At 42.4% G+C, this 18,347-nt stretch overlaps 1 protein-coding gene across 1 annotated transcript in view; it reads right to left on the reverse strand.

The window, feature by feature from the left end:
• Positions 1 to 14,319, reverse strand: part of DGKQ (diacylglycerol kinase theta) — a 79,091-nt gene extending 64,772 nt beyond the window's left edge. The window contains exon 1 of the mRNA XM_034073044.1: positions 14,115 to 14,319. Coding sequence (XP_033928935.1) covers positions 14,115 to 14,319 — 205 coding nt within the window. The remainder of the gene's footprint in view (positions 1 to 14,114) is intronic.
• Between the last annotated feature and the right edge of the window lie 4,028 nt (positions 14,320 to 18,347).

Below are 18,347 nucleotides of genomic sequence, written 5' to 3' on the forward strand. Positions count from 1 at the left end.
AAGCACCAACACCTTCTCTTTTCTTGCGGATTAGGCCAAAGACAGGACAGTGACCTGTGACAAGGCATTGGTTCACTTATGGAAAACCAGGATCTTGAAAACAGCTGTAACATCAGGAGAGAGCTCAGCAACTCATCTCCTGTCAGTTTCCCCAGAAAGATCCTCCAGAGCAAGAGGCATCACACTCATGATGCAGAGTTGCACAAGGAGCCTGAAGGAACACAGTTTTTGCACTCTGTCCACTGAATTTGTCTTTCCACTGCTAAACACACTACTGGTGTGTGTCAGCACACTACAGGGGAGTCACACACACAATGCAAAGGCCACAGACCACCGGGATGGCTGTGACTCTGCTTCCAGCAAAGGGGATTATTAGCAGGCTAGCAGTGGTACTCAGTGATCCTGCAGACAGAGATCCTGAAAAGAAATCATATCTGAACCACAGAAATCTATCTGAGGCCAAACAATTAAGCACTCTAGGAGCTCTTTTGTACAGGCTACAGGATGAAGGCTGTCCTTGCAAACTAGATGCCAGATCATGGTACATAATCATGTTTTTTTGCCAGACCTTCCAGCCTGCAACCTTTACACAACTAGAAAGGGTCAAGCTGGTTTGAAGTCTGACAGAAAACCTCTCATCTGTACCTGCAGTGAAAACCTATAGCTCCTAACACCCTTGAAGGGAGAAAAACAGAGGACACCAACAACACCCAGCTCAATTTCAGTAAGATGCCACAGAGTAAAAAGAAAATCAGGTACTAGATACCACTACAGACAAACCTCTTGAAGACCACATCAACATCAGTCTTTTTCCCTGGCTTTGTCTTAAGCTGGAACCTCTTCAGTCTTCTACTGCAGATTATCCATGCAATCAACTGAACCATAATGAACAGTGGCTAGAGCAGAGAGGTGCCACCTTTGCAGCATCTGCAGATGGCAGAGAAACAAGTAATGGTTAAAAACAGGAGAGTGATAAGGAAGACCCAGCTGGACCAAAGAACTCCCTACTGCAGCAGGACATGTACACCAGTATCATGAAAGCTAAAGATGTGGTACTTAAGTCCCTGGAGCTGCTGTCTGCAGCAGCTTCTCCAATCCAGTTTTCATGGTGATGCTTTACAAAGAGTAACTTTGTCAATTGTTTATCAGCACTCTCCAGCTGACTCACAGCGAATGGTCGAAACAAAGAGCTATAGCTTACAGTATTCAGAACAGAATAACACAACAAAAACCACAAGGCAATCTGATACAGCCCTCAATTTCAACGAAAAATCCACCAAAGCAATTTTATATTTACTGCAAGCATCTTTGAAACTTTTACCATGCTTAGGCAACCCACATAAACATTACAGGCTTCCAGCCCTTATATATGTGGCCTTCTGCATCACTATCACTAGTTTCCCAGGGTGATACATACAACTTCACACAGACAACGTCAATGTCATACTTCAGTAACTAGTTTCTGAAAACCCAGGTGGACAACATAGATGTCTCCTACAAAATCAGTCCTGTTAACACTTCCGCAATTTTAATTACATACAAGCCAAAATGTGTCCCCACTTATAAAAGTGAAATAACCATAGCTTCAGTTTTGAAAAAGAATCTGAGTTACACATAAACAGGATGGGCCATAGCAGAAGTTAATGAATGGTAGGACTTCAAAAGCCATGATGGCACATTGGCAGAAGACTTTGACGCCAACACAATTCCCTGGAATCCCTCACAATACTCAAAGGCTTGGACACATTCTCAACACTACAGCATTCAGAGCAGCTCTAATGTAGCCCTGCCCCAGGGGCACATAACGTACACCACGTGCATGCAGTGCTTTAGGGGGGTAAAACCACAAGAATTCCTTCCAAAACACGTTAAGTCCTTGAATGGACCAAGGAAGGAAAAACAAGCAGCATTTCACATAAAACCAACCTCCTCCACTCAGTTATGTAACCAGTAAGCAGGAGGGTTGCAATGCCTTGGAGGTGCACTTCCTTCCACCTTGTCTCTTAAAAGCTGAATACAGAATATAAAAGTGCAATAAAAATCCTGAGGGGACTAGAATAAAAACCACTGCTAATCTTGGCTAAAACAGCACCCACATACCTCTACAGCAGAGTTTTAATTTCAAAAGAAACACTGAGCACAATTAAGATGTAGGACAAATTATTAGTACGAGTAACCCCAAGGTAAGTGTTCTTTCAACTTGCGTAATCTCAGCATTATCTAGGGCATCTCCACACTTTCTAGAGCCACAAAACAAAATAAGTGAAGGGGAAGAAAAAAAACACCAAAACAAACAAACAAAAAACCCACACCCAGTTGCCATGGCAACCTCTATCTCTCATTCCTATAGAGCTTCATTTCCAAGCTGCACCACAGACAGTACGGTACAAAACCATAGAATCTGAGTGAAAAACAGAGATGGAAAGAAAGGGATGGAGGCAGGCAAAAAGCAGAGTAAGAGGGTCCTGTGCCAGCTGGGTAAATACACTCAGTATTTTCTTCAACATGGTTGCTGTGAGGGTATTGACATGGTCAGGAAACCAAAGGCAAATGATTCATACAGTGATGAATCACAGGAAAGTAAAACACTTGCTAGGCGCTACTTCCAGAAAGGCTAGCAAACTGAAGGTGCTAATATCCTGTGATACACTTCTTTTTTTAACCATCATTTTTAATTTTATTATGAATTTCAAACCTTTTAAGATTCCTGTTAAGAAAGGGTGAGTACTTCAATTCCACCACTTAAGCTCGAGACACTGATGAGACTCAGGACTATACCTAACTTCAGGAATAGGGTCTTTCACAGAAATAAGGCAATATATAATTCACATAAGCTGACTGTTTATATCTACTTGGAAAACAGAAGCTTGCAGTGTCACCACATACACCACTTACATGTACATGAGAACTTCCAAAGATGCAGTAGCTCTGCCCACAACACAGTAAAATTCAAAGTCTACCCATAAGAAACTACAGATCATTCCTAAAGAGTGGCTGAATGTTCACAAGTTTGTTGTTTTGTATCTCGCTTCATGTTTGGTGTGTTTTGTTTTAACTGATCAGACTTGCAGGGCAAGTTCTTACAGCACTTGTTAATTTATTATGTAATATAATCAGCTATTAATTTATACACACAAATTATCCATCAAATTTTAAAAGTCAGCAGTCAGGTGAAAATCCCAACAACTGGAAAAAGGGAAATATAATCCCCATTTTCAAGAAAGAGAAAATGGAAGAGCCAGAAAACTACAGACCAGTCAGTCTCACCTCTGTGCTCAGCAGGATCATGGAGCAGATCCACCTGGAAACTCTGCTAAGACATACGGAAAAGAGGGAGGTGGTTGGTGACAGGCAGCATGGCTTCATTAAGGGTGAATCCTGCCTGACCAATTTGGTGGCCTTCTATGATGGGGCCAGAGAAATGATGGACAGGGGTGGAGCTGTTGATGTCATCTACCTGGACTTGTGCAAAGCGTTCGACACTGTCCCACACGACATCCTTGTCTCTAATTTGGAGAGACATCAGTTTGACAGGTGGACCATTCGGTGGATAAAGAACTGGCTGGATGGGCGCATGCAAAGAGTTGTGGTCAATGGCTCAGTGTCCATCTGGAGACCAGTAATGAGTGGTGTCCCTCAGGGACTGGTGCTGGGACCGGTCTTGTTCAACATCTTTGCCAGCAACATGGACAGTGGGATTGAGTGTGCCCTCAGCAAGTTTGCTGATGACACCAAGCTGTGTGGTTCTGTTGATACACTAGAGGGAAGGAATGCCATCCAGAGGGACCTTGACACATTTGTGAGGTGGGCTGATGCCAACCTCATGAAGTTTAACCATGCCAAGTGCAAGGTCCTACACCTGGGTTGGAGCAATCCCAGGCACAGCTACAGGCTGGGCAGAGAAGAGATTCAGAGCAGCCCTGAGGAGAAGGACTTGGGGGTGTTGGTCAATGAAAAACTGAACATGAGCCGGCTTCAGTGTGCACTCGCAGCCCAGAAAGCCAACTGTATCCTGGGCTGCATCAAAAGAAGCATGACCAGCAGGTCAAAGGAGGTGATCCTGCCCCTCTGCTCTGCTCTCGTGAGACCTCACCTGGAGTATTGTGTGCAGTTTTGGTGTCCTCAACATAAAAAGAACATGGAGCTACTGAAGCAAGTCCAGAATTGGGACTGTTCAGCCTGGAGAAGAGAAGGCTCAGGGGAGCCTCCCAATATTTGAAGGGACCCTATAAGGATGCCAAAGATGCCAGACTCTTCATTAGGGACTGTAGTGATAGGACAAGGGATAATGGGCTCAAACTTAAACAACGAAGATTTAGGTTAGATATAAGGAAGAAGTTCTTTACTGCAAGAGTGATGAGGGAGTAGCAAAGACTGGAACAGGCTATCCAAGGAAACTGTGAGAGCTCCATCCCTGGCAGTGTTCAAGGCCAGGTTGGACAGGGCTTTAAGCAACCTGGTCTAGTGTGTGGTGTCCCTGACAATGGCAAGGGGGTTGGAACAAGATGATCTTAGGGTCCTTTCCAACCCAAACCATTCTATGATTCTATATTTACCAAAGCACGTAGAAAGGTTCTTAAGGCTTCTCATGAGACCATATTTAGAAAAAAAGTTACACTAAGCAAAAGTACTGCATAAGTATAATATATCTCCATTATCTTTCCAGACTTGTGAAAAGTAGGGGAGGAGGATTTAATTTTTAATTATCTATTTGTACATCCTGAAGAAGAAGTGCTTGAATGAAAATACAATAGCTTCAAGAAATCTCAAGGCACTTGTCAGACAGGAGTTATCTGGAACAAAGAGAATATAAAAGGAACATAATAAAAAGGATCAAACCAGAATGGACATGACTATACTTACCTGTTTTGAATGGTATCTAAAACATTACAGTATTTTTACCTCCTACTTCAGTCTATTTCTGAAAAAGAATTCAGCTGTAGAGGTCTAATATCCCCAGCTGCTCTTGGGAATATGCAGCACTGGTTAATTTCTCTCCTTCATAAGGGAAACCACAGGCATCCAAGTCAATGGTACAGAAAACAAAACAGGAATCTTTTCACTTGCTTTTAAGGTTACACCTCTTCTTTCACACCACCTCATTTTCAGCCATATGCTCAGTTTTTCACTCGGCATCTTCTGTTTTCAGAGTTAAGTCTCCCCAGCATCTAGAGAGAGGGTTGGAGCAAATACAATTGCAAACACCATTTTCCTCAAGTTTCAACCCCTTCTAGAATAAAGCTGTTGGGGCTGCTTTTTGGAAGGCCTGCTATTAACCACAAAATGACAACTCTGACGCAGCAAGTGTAGACACACTTGCTCACATCTCATAGCACAACTGTCCCAGAGCAGTACTATGTCACCAATATAACGGATGGCATCCATGGCTACCAAAATTCATGCATCAACTTGTGGAAGTGCCTTAAGAGGTTTAAATTCTCTAAATACTTGTGAATATCTAAGAAGCTTGAAATCTCTTCCAGTCTTCTCTATCAACACTCTTTTGAGAAAAGGTTTAATGTGAAAAAGCAGTTTTTCCTAGGTCATGCCGCTCAGCTCACACCTTCATTTCAAGTCTAACGGCTGCTTTCCATAGTAGACACATTCCAGGCCTGCTAGTCCTAATCAATTTCCCATGCAAATTTGTATGTGTGGTGATTTATACTTGACTCTGGCATCCTAACTACATTCTGATGAGAATTTTTCATCTCACAGAGAGCATTTTTTATTCTGAAAGACAGCACCCACAGCCTCAAACAGGACCAGCCTTTTTACTTTACGTTCAGATCCTTCCTTCATGCCCTCTTCATGTTTAGAGGAATCTTCACAATTTCCCTGTATGCTTCTGCCTTCTTTTGAAGCTCTGAACCATGCAATGATTTCAGCACTGAAAAAGCATTTGTTTGAAACAGTGAAGAAACTGGCTAGTGGAGTATTCCTATGCTCACTGGTTAACAAGGTGTACCAGTTCTTATCGCCACACGCTGCAGATAAAGTACTACAAAAAAAGTACAGACTCATTTCCTGAACTACATCATAACAAAACAAGACATTAAAATGTGACACATTCTGCTGAGGAGAAAGCAATGCAATGAGGAACAGAGATTTATTTTTTTTCAATTGCTACATATTCTCGTACTTAAACTGGAAGTCCTATTTCCTAGCCACTGTAATCTAAAACTACACTACATGACAAGACACTGCTCTATTTTAACACCTCAAGTTCAAATCATTTGGTTTCTCCGAAACACATTTGTTTACCAAAGTCCTCTGTATGCAAAATATCCAGGGACAGATGAAATTGTGGTCAAATACAGTAATTTTTTTTTTCTCACTAGTAGTTGCTTTAGATCTTGAACAACATTATTTTTACATAGCAAGTGGCACACTGGAGTGGGCCCTGAGAAGGGCAATGAAGCTGGTGAAAGGTCTGGGGCACAAGTCTGATGATGAACGGCTGAGGGAACTGGGGAGGGTTTAACCTGGAGAAGAGAAGGCTCAGAGGGGAGCTTCCTGCTCTCTGCAACTGCCTGAAAGGAGATGGTACTAAGGTGGAGGTTGGTCCCCTCTCCCAAGTAACAAGTAACAGCATCAAGCTGTGCTAGGGGAGGTTTAGGCTGGATATTAGGAAACATTTCTTCACAGAGAGGGTGATCAGCCATTGGAACAGGCTGCCCAGGGAAGTGGTGGAGTCACCCCCTGGGAGTGTTCAAAAACCGTGTAGATGAGGCCCTCAGTGACTTGGTTTAGCAGTGGGCTTGGCAGTCCTCAGTTAATGGTTGGACTCAATGATCTTAAAGGTTTTTTCCAACCTAATTGATTCTACGATTCTTTGACATTTATATCATACAATAGTTATTTAAAAATGAAGCCAAGCAGGTGAGCAATAAAAACATATTACATTTGTAATTCTAAACATACTTCCAAGTAAATCAGTCATGTTCAATTTTAAACAGCAAAAAAAACCAGTAAACATATATAAAAATACAAATACACGTTTTTCAACTGCATGTATATATACGTGAATATACACACAGGAATATATACAGACATACACACCCACATTGTTCCAGAGCCAAATGGGTGCAAATATTTATATAAAATCAGGAAGTGAAATACTGGGTTAACTTGAGCAAATAACAGACTAACAAAAGTGAGACAAGAGTTGGCAACAATATGGTTTAAAAGGAAAAATATTGTGGTGGTACTTTTAGGACAAAAAAGTACACTTCCACTCAGTTCCTAATCACACTGTGATACACAAATGTTAGGTTTTGTCCTCTACTTGGGAGCACTTCCAAACAGGCTTCTCTGAAAATTGAAAGGTGCTATACAAAACAAAACAAATCAAACAACCAACCCCAAACACAGGAACAAAAACCCAACTGAACAAAAAAAAAAAGCAAACAAAAATCCCACAACAAATAAACAAACAATAAAACATGAGGTGATCAGCACATATTTTATCCTTTAGAAAGGTTGATAGGCTATACAGACCTCCTAATCTTTCCCCACTAGAGCAGAGTCAAATTAAACACACGAATGCAACTTAGACACCTTCTTTCAATAGGTACTGCAAAAGTAGTTTTGCCAAAGGGATTTTCCTGAGCCACATCAGAGTGGGCTTAATGAAAAACATTTAGCCTAGAAGGAAGACAGTTTGAGCTGATGAAATGTGTTAGAAATAACTCTGGAAGAAACTAGTGACATAACCAAAAAGAAAAGTTCACCCAGGGACAGCCTGATTCAAAGATAATTCAAAGCTGCCGCCTAAGAAAAGAACAGCAAAATCAGGATGAGAACCAAGTTTCTACAGGGTACTAAGCAGAAAAACAACATTATGGACAAGTGTAGTAATCAAACAGGAGAAAACAGACAAGCAACAAGGACCCTGCCTAGGGGGAACCCACTGGAAACAACACAACAAAATTCCACATCAATAGACTTAAGAGTTTAGAGGGGGTTAGGGAAAAATCAGCAGAAATATTCATTACAGACTGCCAAGAATAAAAAGTCAAAGCCTTTGCCTATCATCCTCCATGGCACTATAAGAGTGAGACCCCACCTCAAGATCAGCATCTACAGTTAGATAATAAATGCCCCTTGTACATAATGTGTACCTTGTTAAAAAGCAATTGTCAATGCAAAGTGATTGCTTAATGGGGTTATTTCACATGGAAAACCCCAGGATACCTTCTAATGTTATCAGTAAAGCGTTGAAATAAAAGTAACACCACTACTCAAAAATACTGCTTATGACTAAAACTGAAGTATAAGAAAATAATCAGAGATCGTGTTGCTGAGATGAATGTGCTACATCCCATTTTAAAACAAACTTCTACACCTATAAAGAAGGAATGCACACCAGCTCTAGAGAAAATAGATGCGTTACCAAATTGTACTACTTCCCAAAAGTAAACCAAACCTGAACTAGGGGATGCATTAGCACACAGCTAATGCATGAAAACGTCACACAAAACAGGAACAAGTGCTTCTCCACCCATGAAGTACTGAGCTCACTTCTGACTGAAACACTAGTCAATTTTTAAAGAAAATGCTGTTAAATGGCTCAGTGCAGTGCTTAGAAAATGTTTTATGGGAAAAAACTGTAGAGTTCAATGCCCTTTGTTTATGAGAAAGAAATAACTAGTCTGGCATTTATCTCCCACACAACTATAAGAAAGAATAAATGGATTTTTAGAACCTTAACACAGCATTGCAAGAATTTGGACCACAGGAAACCTACATGGAAGATTGAAAAACTTTGTGTAGGATGGAAAGAACCTGAGGGTATTAGACATAGAAGATGGCTGAGGAACACCTGAACATATAAGGTCTAAGCAATATTAGGTGAAAGGTCATCTAGGAAGGAAACCTGCAGAGCACCAGTCACAGCCACTCCACACCATGAAGAATTGATGAGCAGCTTCTTTATTGCTTTTGTCATTTACCAACAAGTCAGACCGAGCCAGTAACACAGAGCAAAGGCTGGTACTGGACTGCTGGCCTTAGCACTTTCTGCGGTAAGTTACTTACTACCTAATTGAGTTTCTGGACTGAAATCTAGGATAACACTATCAATACAAAATAGCTTCCAGCTACAAAACCTGTGTGCATCCTTGCAAAGCACCCTGTTCTTTTCTCTGCATCACCAATGGTGAGAACATCTTCCTCTGAAGCACTGTCACAGAGAGACATGAAAAAGAAAAGTGTGAGCTCTCTTGAGCACAAAATGGATTATCCTTCAAATCCAGACCAGTAACTGTTTCACTTCTCAAGGTGTTAGTCAGTGCCATTTTTCCCAAAATATGTTTCAGCTTGACCAGAACTGAGATAAATTTCTCTGTCAGGGTTTCTTCTGGGGAGTGTTTCTGGTGGGGTTTTTAAGATTTGGTTGGGTGTTTTTCCCCATTCTTGACAGCCTTTATGTTTGCTCCCAAGCCAAATTCAGTCGTGATTCAATGTAAATTTAAAACACAGTAAAGGCACCTCCACTGAACAACATCTCAACCACAAACTCACACTGCATCTCAACATCAAACATCTTGTAGTTGCACGGAAGGGCTCCACCACTGACAAGGAACCCACTAAAGAATAAAGCCAGCAAGTCCTGAAAATTCAAACTGATTGTACGATAGAAGCGACATTTTACTGCCACTTTACTTTCTAGCAGCTTTAATTTTTTGTTCAAAATGCCCCAAAAGCAAGGCAAGTTCAACAGAAGAGGGAAGAATTTGTTTTCCTTTTGAACTGCAAGCATTAACACTTTCTGAAGAATCTCATACACCTTCTACTTCCTTCAAAACTGAGCTGACAGAAGCCAGCAGGGTCAAGGATGTTCCAGCTGGTTGTCCCAACAGCAAAACTAATTAGACAGGATGAGATTTCCAGGGCATTGTTCATCACCTCTTTTTTCCCCTGCTACTATTTCCATGTCCCTACAAAGACAGATGCCCTGTTAGTCTAATGTCCAGTTTTAAACTAAAACACATCTTCCCTGTCTGGCTCCAGTTACTCAGAACAGTTGTTAGATGGAGCGGATTGTTCAAAACATGTCCAGAATATGCACCACAGACCACTGCAGAGCTGCTGTCTGAAGATCTCCAGGTTCTGCTATACTGACAAAGCACAACATGCTTTGCTCATGTCTACAACATGCCTGTATGAATCACAGCACTTTTTGGATGTCTTGCTCAGTCAAAGATTTATGGCATAAATGTAACTCCAAGTCAGCATTTACATTTTATTCTGGAAAAGCAGCAGTGTTGTCAGCCAACATCTAAACCAAATTAGGAGAAATAAGGGTTTATGCATCTTGGAATAAGTCTGGAGGTTATGCTTAGAATACAAAGCCTGAAACCCAAGCAAATTGCTTTTTACTATTACTATTTTAATAATTACTTATCCCATTTACTAACAAATTTGCATATTATTTAAATCCTTACATTTTACTTTTGGCTAAAATAAACTAACCTGAGCTAGCATTAGAAGGATTTATAGCATTGGAAATATTTGCAGCTCCCAAAATGCACTGATTCATAATTCTTCCTACATTTTCTCTTTTAAGTCTTTTATGGGGAAAAAAACCACAACACACTACACTGTGATAAGAACTGAATTTATTGGTGGCTAAAATGAATCCCAAACTCCAAATTAAAATATCTACTAGCTATTATTTTAGTGGATGGAATTGGTTCCTCTGTGCACTACCAATAAGAACTCAACTCTTAATTTCCTACATAAACTTATTATATTTAATATTTTTCATTTTTAAGATGCACACATACATGCACAGAAATGCAGTCTCTTACCCTGCTTCTTTATTGCCAAGCCTGAGGAAATTTAAACCCACTCAAAACTGAAATTACCAGGCTTTGGAAAACAAGAGCAATACAACAGAGTAACTGTTCATGGTACAATCCAGACATCACTTATTCTTTTGCATACACACACACTTATCAACGAAAGTGACAGCTACAAGGAATAAAGTGGCAAGAAAAATAAAGAGTCATTGACAAAGGTTTTATGTAAAACAGATTTGCAGGAGGGTGGAAATAAAAATATAAACCACAGCTGCAAGCCTGGTTAACAGAGGTTACAATAAACACGTGCACAAAAGCTTATTAATACAGTGACATCTTCAGACCCAACTGGACACCTAATACACAGAGTATGACTACTGCCTTACCGGTAAAATTTTACTTATAAAAACATCCTGTCAAACTAGCAAGAGTGCTGCAATTATCCCCAGGAGTACCTCCTGTGCTGTACAAACCGCTGGCAAGAGCGGCACTGGCCCTGAACTGAAGAGGGAAGCAGTACCTTACTCTAAATCTCAGAGATTAGATCCAGGACACTTCGTGCCTTATACAGAGAGTATCAGAGCATCTCTTCTGTGTATCTTTCAGAGTTCACAAGAAGAAAAGGGAAGGACCATTTATCTTGGCCTGCACTACAGAAATGTGTTAAGAATTCAGTATACTTTCTTGTACTTTCTTGCATATGCCAGCCTGCTTAGTGTCTGGTAAGTTTACTTTAAAACTTCATAGACCTGATCTTTTACATGTAGAAAATGCCCCTTTCCAAGGGTCAAAAGCATGATCACAGTTAAAACTCAAGTCCAGGTCATTTAGGCCACACACCTAGTCAAAATAATGATGGGCAGAAGCTTCCCCCACCCTTACTTTAACTGACAGATCTTACCACCAGCATGCTCAGCTCCCTTCCAAGTTTAGGAACTTTCCATTTTGATCAAGAACAGCTTCAGGCAGCTTCAATACAAACAGCATCAGGAGACTGAACACCTGAACCCACAGATAGTACAACTGCAAATTCACCTAGAAAAAGGCCCCTTGATGGCTTCATCTTGAAGCCTGTAGATGGGTTATCAAAAGGAATCCAAATAATGCCAGCATTAGCTCAGCTGTAATTATACCCACAATGCTTGTCCTTGGGGAGAAGAAAAAGGAGATAGCAATTATCTACCAAGTTTTTGCAGTCTACTGCAAACATTTCCTTCACTAAAGGCTGGGTGGATTATTTTTCTATTTTCAATCAGCCTGGCACTCCTAGATATCACCCTTTTATTACTTGCTAAAGAACAATGATCAGATTCCATTAGTTAAAGCAAATGTGACAAGGAAGTAATTATAAAATGGAATTTACTTAAAATAGCATTTGAGAAATCATATTAGCATTTATTAAATAACTCTGAAAGAGGGAACTGCAAAGCTATTCAACAAGGTACAAGGGCGTATGTATGGCTGTCAAAAGCAGCCACCATCAGCAAGTGACCCATCAGGTCTATTTGAGATTTGTTGTTTAGCAGCTGAAAAAGACAAACATGACACTCAGCGTAACTGGTTGACACCAGACAGATAAACAATAACAAAAAAGATCAGTTATTAACCCAGAGGGGACATGGACATTACAGGGTTACCCTCCCACCTTAGGCAGACTGTTTTTCTCTCTCCCTCACACACAGGACTTGTCTGGGGTGGAGGTTTCACATCGAGGTTTAAAAGAGGTATCTTAACAGTGCAGCTTGCAAGTGCCTCATTAGCACACTGACACTAGACAGTGGTGCTAACAATCCTCACCCAGAACTCAGCCTGAAAAGCCAAAGGGGAAAACAATTCCAAACCACAAACTGTCAGTGCAGTTTTCAAATTAGGCAAAGACCCTAAATTCAAGTTACAACTGTGCACACCTTCACATATGTAGTATGGGAATGGGAAAAAAACTGAGGTAACCTGGATGGAAACCTTCTGCATTTTACTTGTTAACACACCAAAGGCACACAGCCCTTCAAGTAACAAAACTGGCACCTTAATGCCCACTTTTGTGACTCCAGTAATTTGCTTTTTTTAAAGGCAGTAGTGTAATAAAAGACTGTAAAAGACTAGCCTTGTGTGTTCTGATAAAGAAATTTTTACTTGAATTTGAGGCTTCTTTGCTGTTAGGGGCTGCAGTGACTCTGTGCCATGCAGATAGAATAACGCATCGCTCAGCCAAAGTTTTAAGCAAACGTAAACCCGTTTCTGCCAGGCTTCTCTGGCACCACACAGGAACATGATTTCCACCCAACTTAATCCTGCACCCTCTTCAGCCACGACAATGACAAAAGGCAGGAGCTATTTTAAGAACTGCAGGGCGCTTGTCTTACAAACACAGCCTTGTTTGTAGAACCTGAACACCACCTGAACAATGAGGCTCTTGTACAGCCCAGCTACTTCAGACGTAGTCTTGCAGATGCAACCCAAGTCAGGTGGGCTGCATACGCTCAGGAAGACATCAAGGTGCTCTGTCAGGAAACAACTCAACACAGCCCAGTGAGAACCTTCTTTTCCTTGTGACACCGCTTGGTTTTGCTGTGCCAGAAAAGCCGTATTTTCATTGTCTCCAGGAACCTCTGCTGCCGTAGGGGCCAGCAAGGAGACCTAGAGAGCCCTTCTGCCCTCCTGAGTTTAAAAGGTTCAAACCCCATGCACCATGCGGCTCCTCCTTGCCATCAGACATTCTGGCAGATAAGGGAAACCTTGAGATGGGCAAGGGCAGTGCTGGATCACAGCAAACACCCTTGTCACCACACAGAAGCAGGCAGTGCACACCTCAATCTTCCATTATTATTGCTACAATTTTTACCATTATTATCAGAAGCTTAATCATTATCATGGTTAGATATTATTATTATAACTTACAATTATTGTTAGGCTTCTGACTAGTGCTGTTAGAATTTATTATTAACATTTGTTACTAATAGTAGTCTACTAACAGAATTTTTAGCATCAGTTGTCGTTAGACTTTATTATTACAATTTACCATTATGACTAGATTTCAGTACTATTGTCAGACTATTTTAGCAGAATGTGTTATTTTGTTATTATCAGGCTCTTTTCACATTACATACTACTATTACTACCATTTTTACCAGCAGTATTTTCAGACATTCCCCCCCCCCATCACACCCAGGAAGCGGCGGTCGTCCCCAGCCGGTCCCGCACGACGGACACCCGCCCGCCAGCACGGCGGCGGCCGGCCTGTCCCCCCCACCCCGTCCGGCAGCCCTCGCTCCGTCCCTCCGTCCCGCCCGGCCCCCCGCCGCAACCCCTCACCCTCGCATTGGTAGCCGGCCAGCCCCCAGATGAAGTCGGTGCAGTAGTGGCAGAATGTGGGCTTGGTGAGGGTCACCCTGCGGAAGCCGTGGCCCGGTGGGCTGCTCCCCCCCGCCGCGGCCACCGCCGCAGCCCGTCCCCGGCCGCCCAGCACCGGGCTGGAGGCCGGGCTGCCACCGCGCACCGAACGCGTCCCGTCCGCCATGCCCACTCCTCACGGCGCGGCACCAGCCGCCGCTCACCCTCGCTTCCGCCCCAGGCGGCGGCGGCGGCTAGGGGCGGGCGGCGGCGGCTAGGGGCGGGCGGGGGCGGGGCCCGTGAAGGCCTCGCGGGCGGCGATGCGCTGCCCCCTGCTGGCAGCACCGTTGCACGGCGCAGCCCGTCCGGAGGAGCTCGCTGCCGCTGGCGGCTGCCCTTGCCCAGGCGTTGCCGGTGAGGTGACCGCTCCTCCGGGAGCGAGTTACCCCGCAGGAGCGGGACAAGTAAGTGGCCGGGCATTGGAAGGCCGGGTCCGCCGCGGCAGTGCCGGTGGAACGCAACACGGGGAGGTGCACACACCGCTACCCCGGGCCTTGTGGTGATGACAGGCCCGCAATAGGGAACGTCGAGGAAACAGGCAGAGCTGCCTGTGAGAGGGTCTCATAGCAAGGAGCATTGGGTTCGGTTTGCAGTTTAGCACTGTGAAGCTTGAAAAGACGTCCAGGTTTCTACTGCGCAAGGCAGTTTCACTGCCCCAGGCCCCTGCAGTTCTGGTGCGCACAAAACCCCATCTCAAGTTTTCTCATGATGCACTCGTAGAAGGAGATGGCTTGCTATGATCTTACCTTCTGTTGTCAACATCTCTGCCTCTATAAAAAGAACAGATGATGGGTTCTGCCTAGCAGTCTCTCTCTTCTATAACACTTTTGTACTGTATGTTCCCTTTACCACCTTCTCTCTAGTTTTGAAAACATTTACACCGCAGGATGTTTCCTCCTCTGCCTGTTCATTGCCTGTTATTGCAACAGGCAAAGTACCATGGCTGGAGCAGACTGCAATACGAAACAGCTATGCCTTTGGATTTTGTGTTTATAGATGTGTGCTGTCCACATCTCCACTTAGGTCCTAGTTCTCAGTTTCATATTGAGGGAGAATATGAGCTGTCTGAAATTTGGACCAGATGACCTTTAAAGGTCCCTTCCAACACAAACTCTTCCATCAAACAACACACATAGGTGTGTTCATTAAGCCACAGACAAGGAAAAAGCAGTTTAAATGTTCATCCCTGACTCTGATTTGTTTGTATTTTGGTGAAAGGCTTAATAAACCATCCTGCTGTCTTGTAGACCAGCACTGAAATCCTTCTAAAATTTCTTAGCATCTTCTAATCTTTAATTCCACTAATCTAACTTTACATGTCCTTTCTGTGCTGTTAATATGAACTTATTTATGATCAAGAGTAAGAAAGATTTGACCAGTTGAAAGAGAAACAGAAAAAATCAGAGACTAAAGAAAGCTTGGTGTGTCATTTTTTTGGTTGGAGAAAGAGTGAGCAGTTAGATACAAATGTTTTGAAGTATTTCTAATTGGTCCTACAAACATACCTAAAATACTATAAAACTTTATAGAGCTCCAGATATACAAGAGGATGGAGAAGAGGGAAGCAGAGTGAACCCCCTTGCTTTGAAGATCTGTGCCTGCTGAATGTGCAAATAAGTGCATGCATACTGAATGAGCCAAATCCCATATGACAGGTCCCATCTCCCACAAACTCAACCCCAGTTTGGTCTGTGTGGAAATCTTAGAGCAAGGCCTCTTGGAACACATTTCTAGGCACGTAGAATCATAGAATACCAGGTTGGAAGGAACCGCAAGGATGATCTGATCCAACTTTTCTAGGCAAAGTGTGACCTAGACAAGATGTCCCAGCACCCTGTCCAGTCAAATCTTAAAAGTGTCCAGCACTGAGGAGTCCACCACTTCCCTGGGGAGATTCTTCCAATGGCTGATTGTTCTCTTTGTGAAAAATGAGAACCTGGCAACAACCAGGTTCAATAGCATCCTGGGCTGCTCAGGAGCCCAGGCATTAGGCTGGGAGAAGGGATTCTCAGTGCTCATTAGAGTGTTGCATCCAGTTTTGGCCCCCAATACAGGAAGCACAATGAAAAATGGACCAAGTTCAGTGGAGGGCCACCAGGATAATCAGAGTTCTGGAGTACTCACGCTTTGAGGAAAGGTTGAGGGAATGGGACTTGCTCAGCCTGAACAAGAGACAGCTTCAGGAGGACCTCATAGTAGCCCCTTAGTACCAACACAGAAGTTTTCAAGAAGATTGAGCAAGGCTCTTTACAGTGGTGTACACTGGAAGGACAAGAGACAAAGGGTAATGTGGCTTTGAGCAGGGCAATTAGTCTAGGTGACCTCTTGAGGTCCCTTCCAGACTGAATTACCCCATGATCCTAGGATTCAAAGTGTTACACTCAGACATTTCAAACATGAATGGACCTCAACACACACACAGCAAGACTATATCTCTTAGCAGTCTGGCTATGTTGTCAGTTGGTATGAGCTGATACAGTTCCTTGAGTTTTATCTCTCTGCACCAGGTGAGAGTGCAGATGTTCACAGAATTCAGAGACCACAGGTATTTTTAAATCCCTATTGAACACAAAGAACAGGAAACTGAGACTAAAAAAGTAGAACATTTGCCATTCTGTCTGCTTGTCTTAACTCCCACGTAGTCTACTTTAGTGCTTTCAAACAAGCTGAGTTTGACTACATTATGACAAAAGTTATAATTAGATGAGAAGTGCCAGTGGTTTTTTAGGTGGAATTCTGTGCTGTTAGCCAGAATTGTTCTTAGATACATTCATGCTTGTTCAGGGCTTGCAGTGTGGTAAAACTGTGATAGGTTGTCTGGGTCAGGCTATGTGAAGGGGGTCATCCTCCAGAAACTGTAGTCAGTACTCAACTTATATTCAGATCTTCTTTGGGCCTTGTTTCAGATAGCCCAATATCATGAACAGTAAAAGCACATCATGGGGAAAAAACATCTTCGTTTATCCTAAAAGAATTATATATTCTCATGGATAAATGTTCTGAAGCGTTTCAGTTTAAAAGATTTTGTGGCATTCCATTAAGGCTTTGATTCAGAACCAAGATTCCCATCTACTCTAGCATGAACTATAGATATCCATGACTAGGTGAAGAAGTAATTTCTACCCTTATGCTTCCATTGTAAAATAAAGAGCTGGTAGAGATGAAAGGATTGTGTTTGTTAAAGACTTGACAGCTCTTCCAGTCTTTCTATATATAAATAAATGGATAAGTATATAAAATAATGAGATATCCAGCATATCTGAATGGCCTGTTCCAAAAGATGTGTGTAAACCTCCAAGCTGCAGTGAATATAAAGGGGATATTGATCATGCAGAAATTTTTGCTTTGCAGGATGATAATTGAAAAATGGAATAAAGGGGAACAAACTACCACTTCTTAGAAGAAAGAAGTGCCACACAGATGAAAACAGGCAAAATTCTAAAAACATCCATTTCCTATGTTGACCAGATCAGTAAAAAGGGTCAAAGTGTGATGCCTCTGAAAAGATAATTTACTTAGTATTATACCCAGATGAATATTTTGCAGTACTTGGAGTTCTTGCAGTGACTGCAGCAAACTCACGTAATAAAACTGTAGGGCAGACAATTCAGGAAAATCCTCATTTTTGCAAGTTTCCTGACTTGATGGAGGTGAATTCTGTAAATCAAGCAACCTTTACACCTTGGGTCTTCTGAACATTTTGTAACCTTCTTGTAGTCTGTCTATCTAGGGAGAGGACACACTGTGATGTATAAAAAGCCTTTAATACCACTGAAAATTGCAAGTTCTGGTACAATAGCCCCAGTTTATGTACAGAATTAAATTACTTTTATGCGCTGTCAATATCACATCACATATTGTTATCCTTTAAGTAATTCTCCTGGGTTCAGCAGTAGCAGTCATTTTTTCTCCTTCACAGTGGCTGGTGCAGTGCTGTGGTTTTGACTTTCGGCCTGGGAACAGCACTGATAACATTGATGTTTTTAGTTACCGCTCAAATGTTTAGTCTGACCAAGAATTTCTGAACTTCATGCTCTGCCAGGAGGAGGGGAAGCCAGGAGGAAGCAGAGACAGGACACCTGACCCAAACTGACCAAAGAAGTATTCCATACCACAGCATGTCATGCCCAGGATGTAACCTGAAGGGCTAGTTGA

The sequence above is a fragment of the Melopsittacus undulatus genome, chromosome Z (assembly GCF_012275295.1).
Source record: "Melopsittacus undulatus isolate bMelUnd1 chromosome Z, bMelUnd1.mat.Z, whole genome shotgun sequence".
Taxonomy (NCBI): Eukaryota; Metazoa; Chordata; class Aves; order Psittaciformes; family Psittaculidae; genus Melopsittacus; species Melopsittacus undulatus.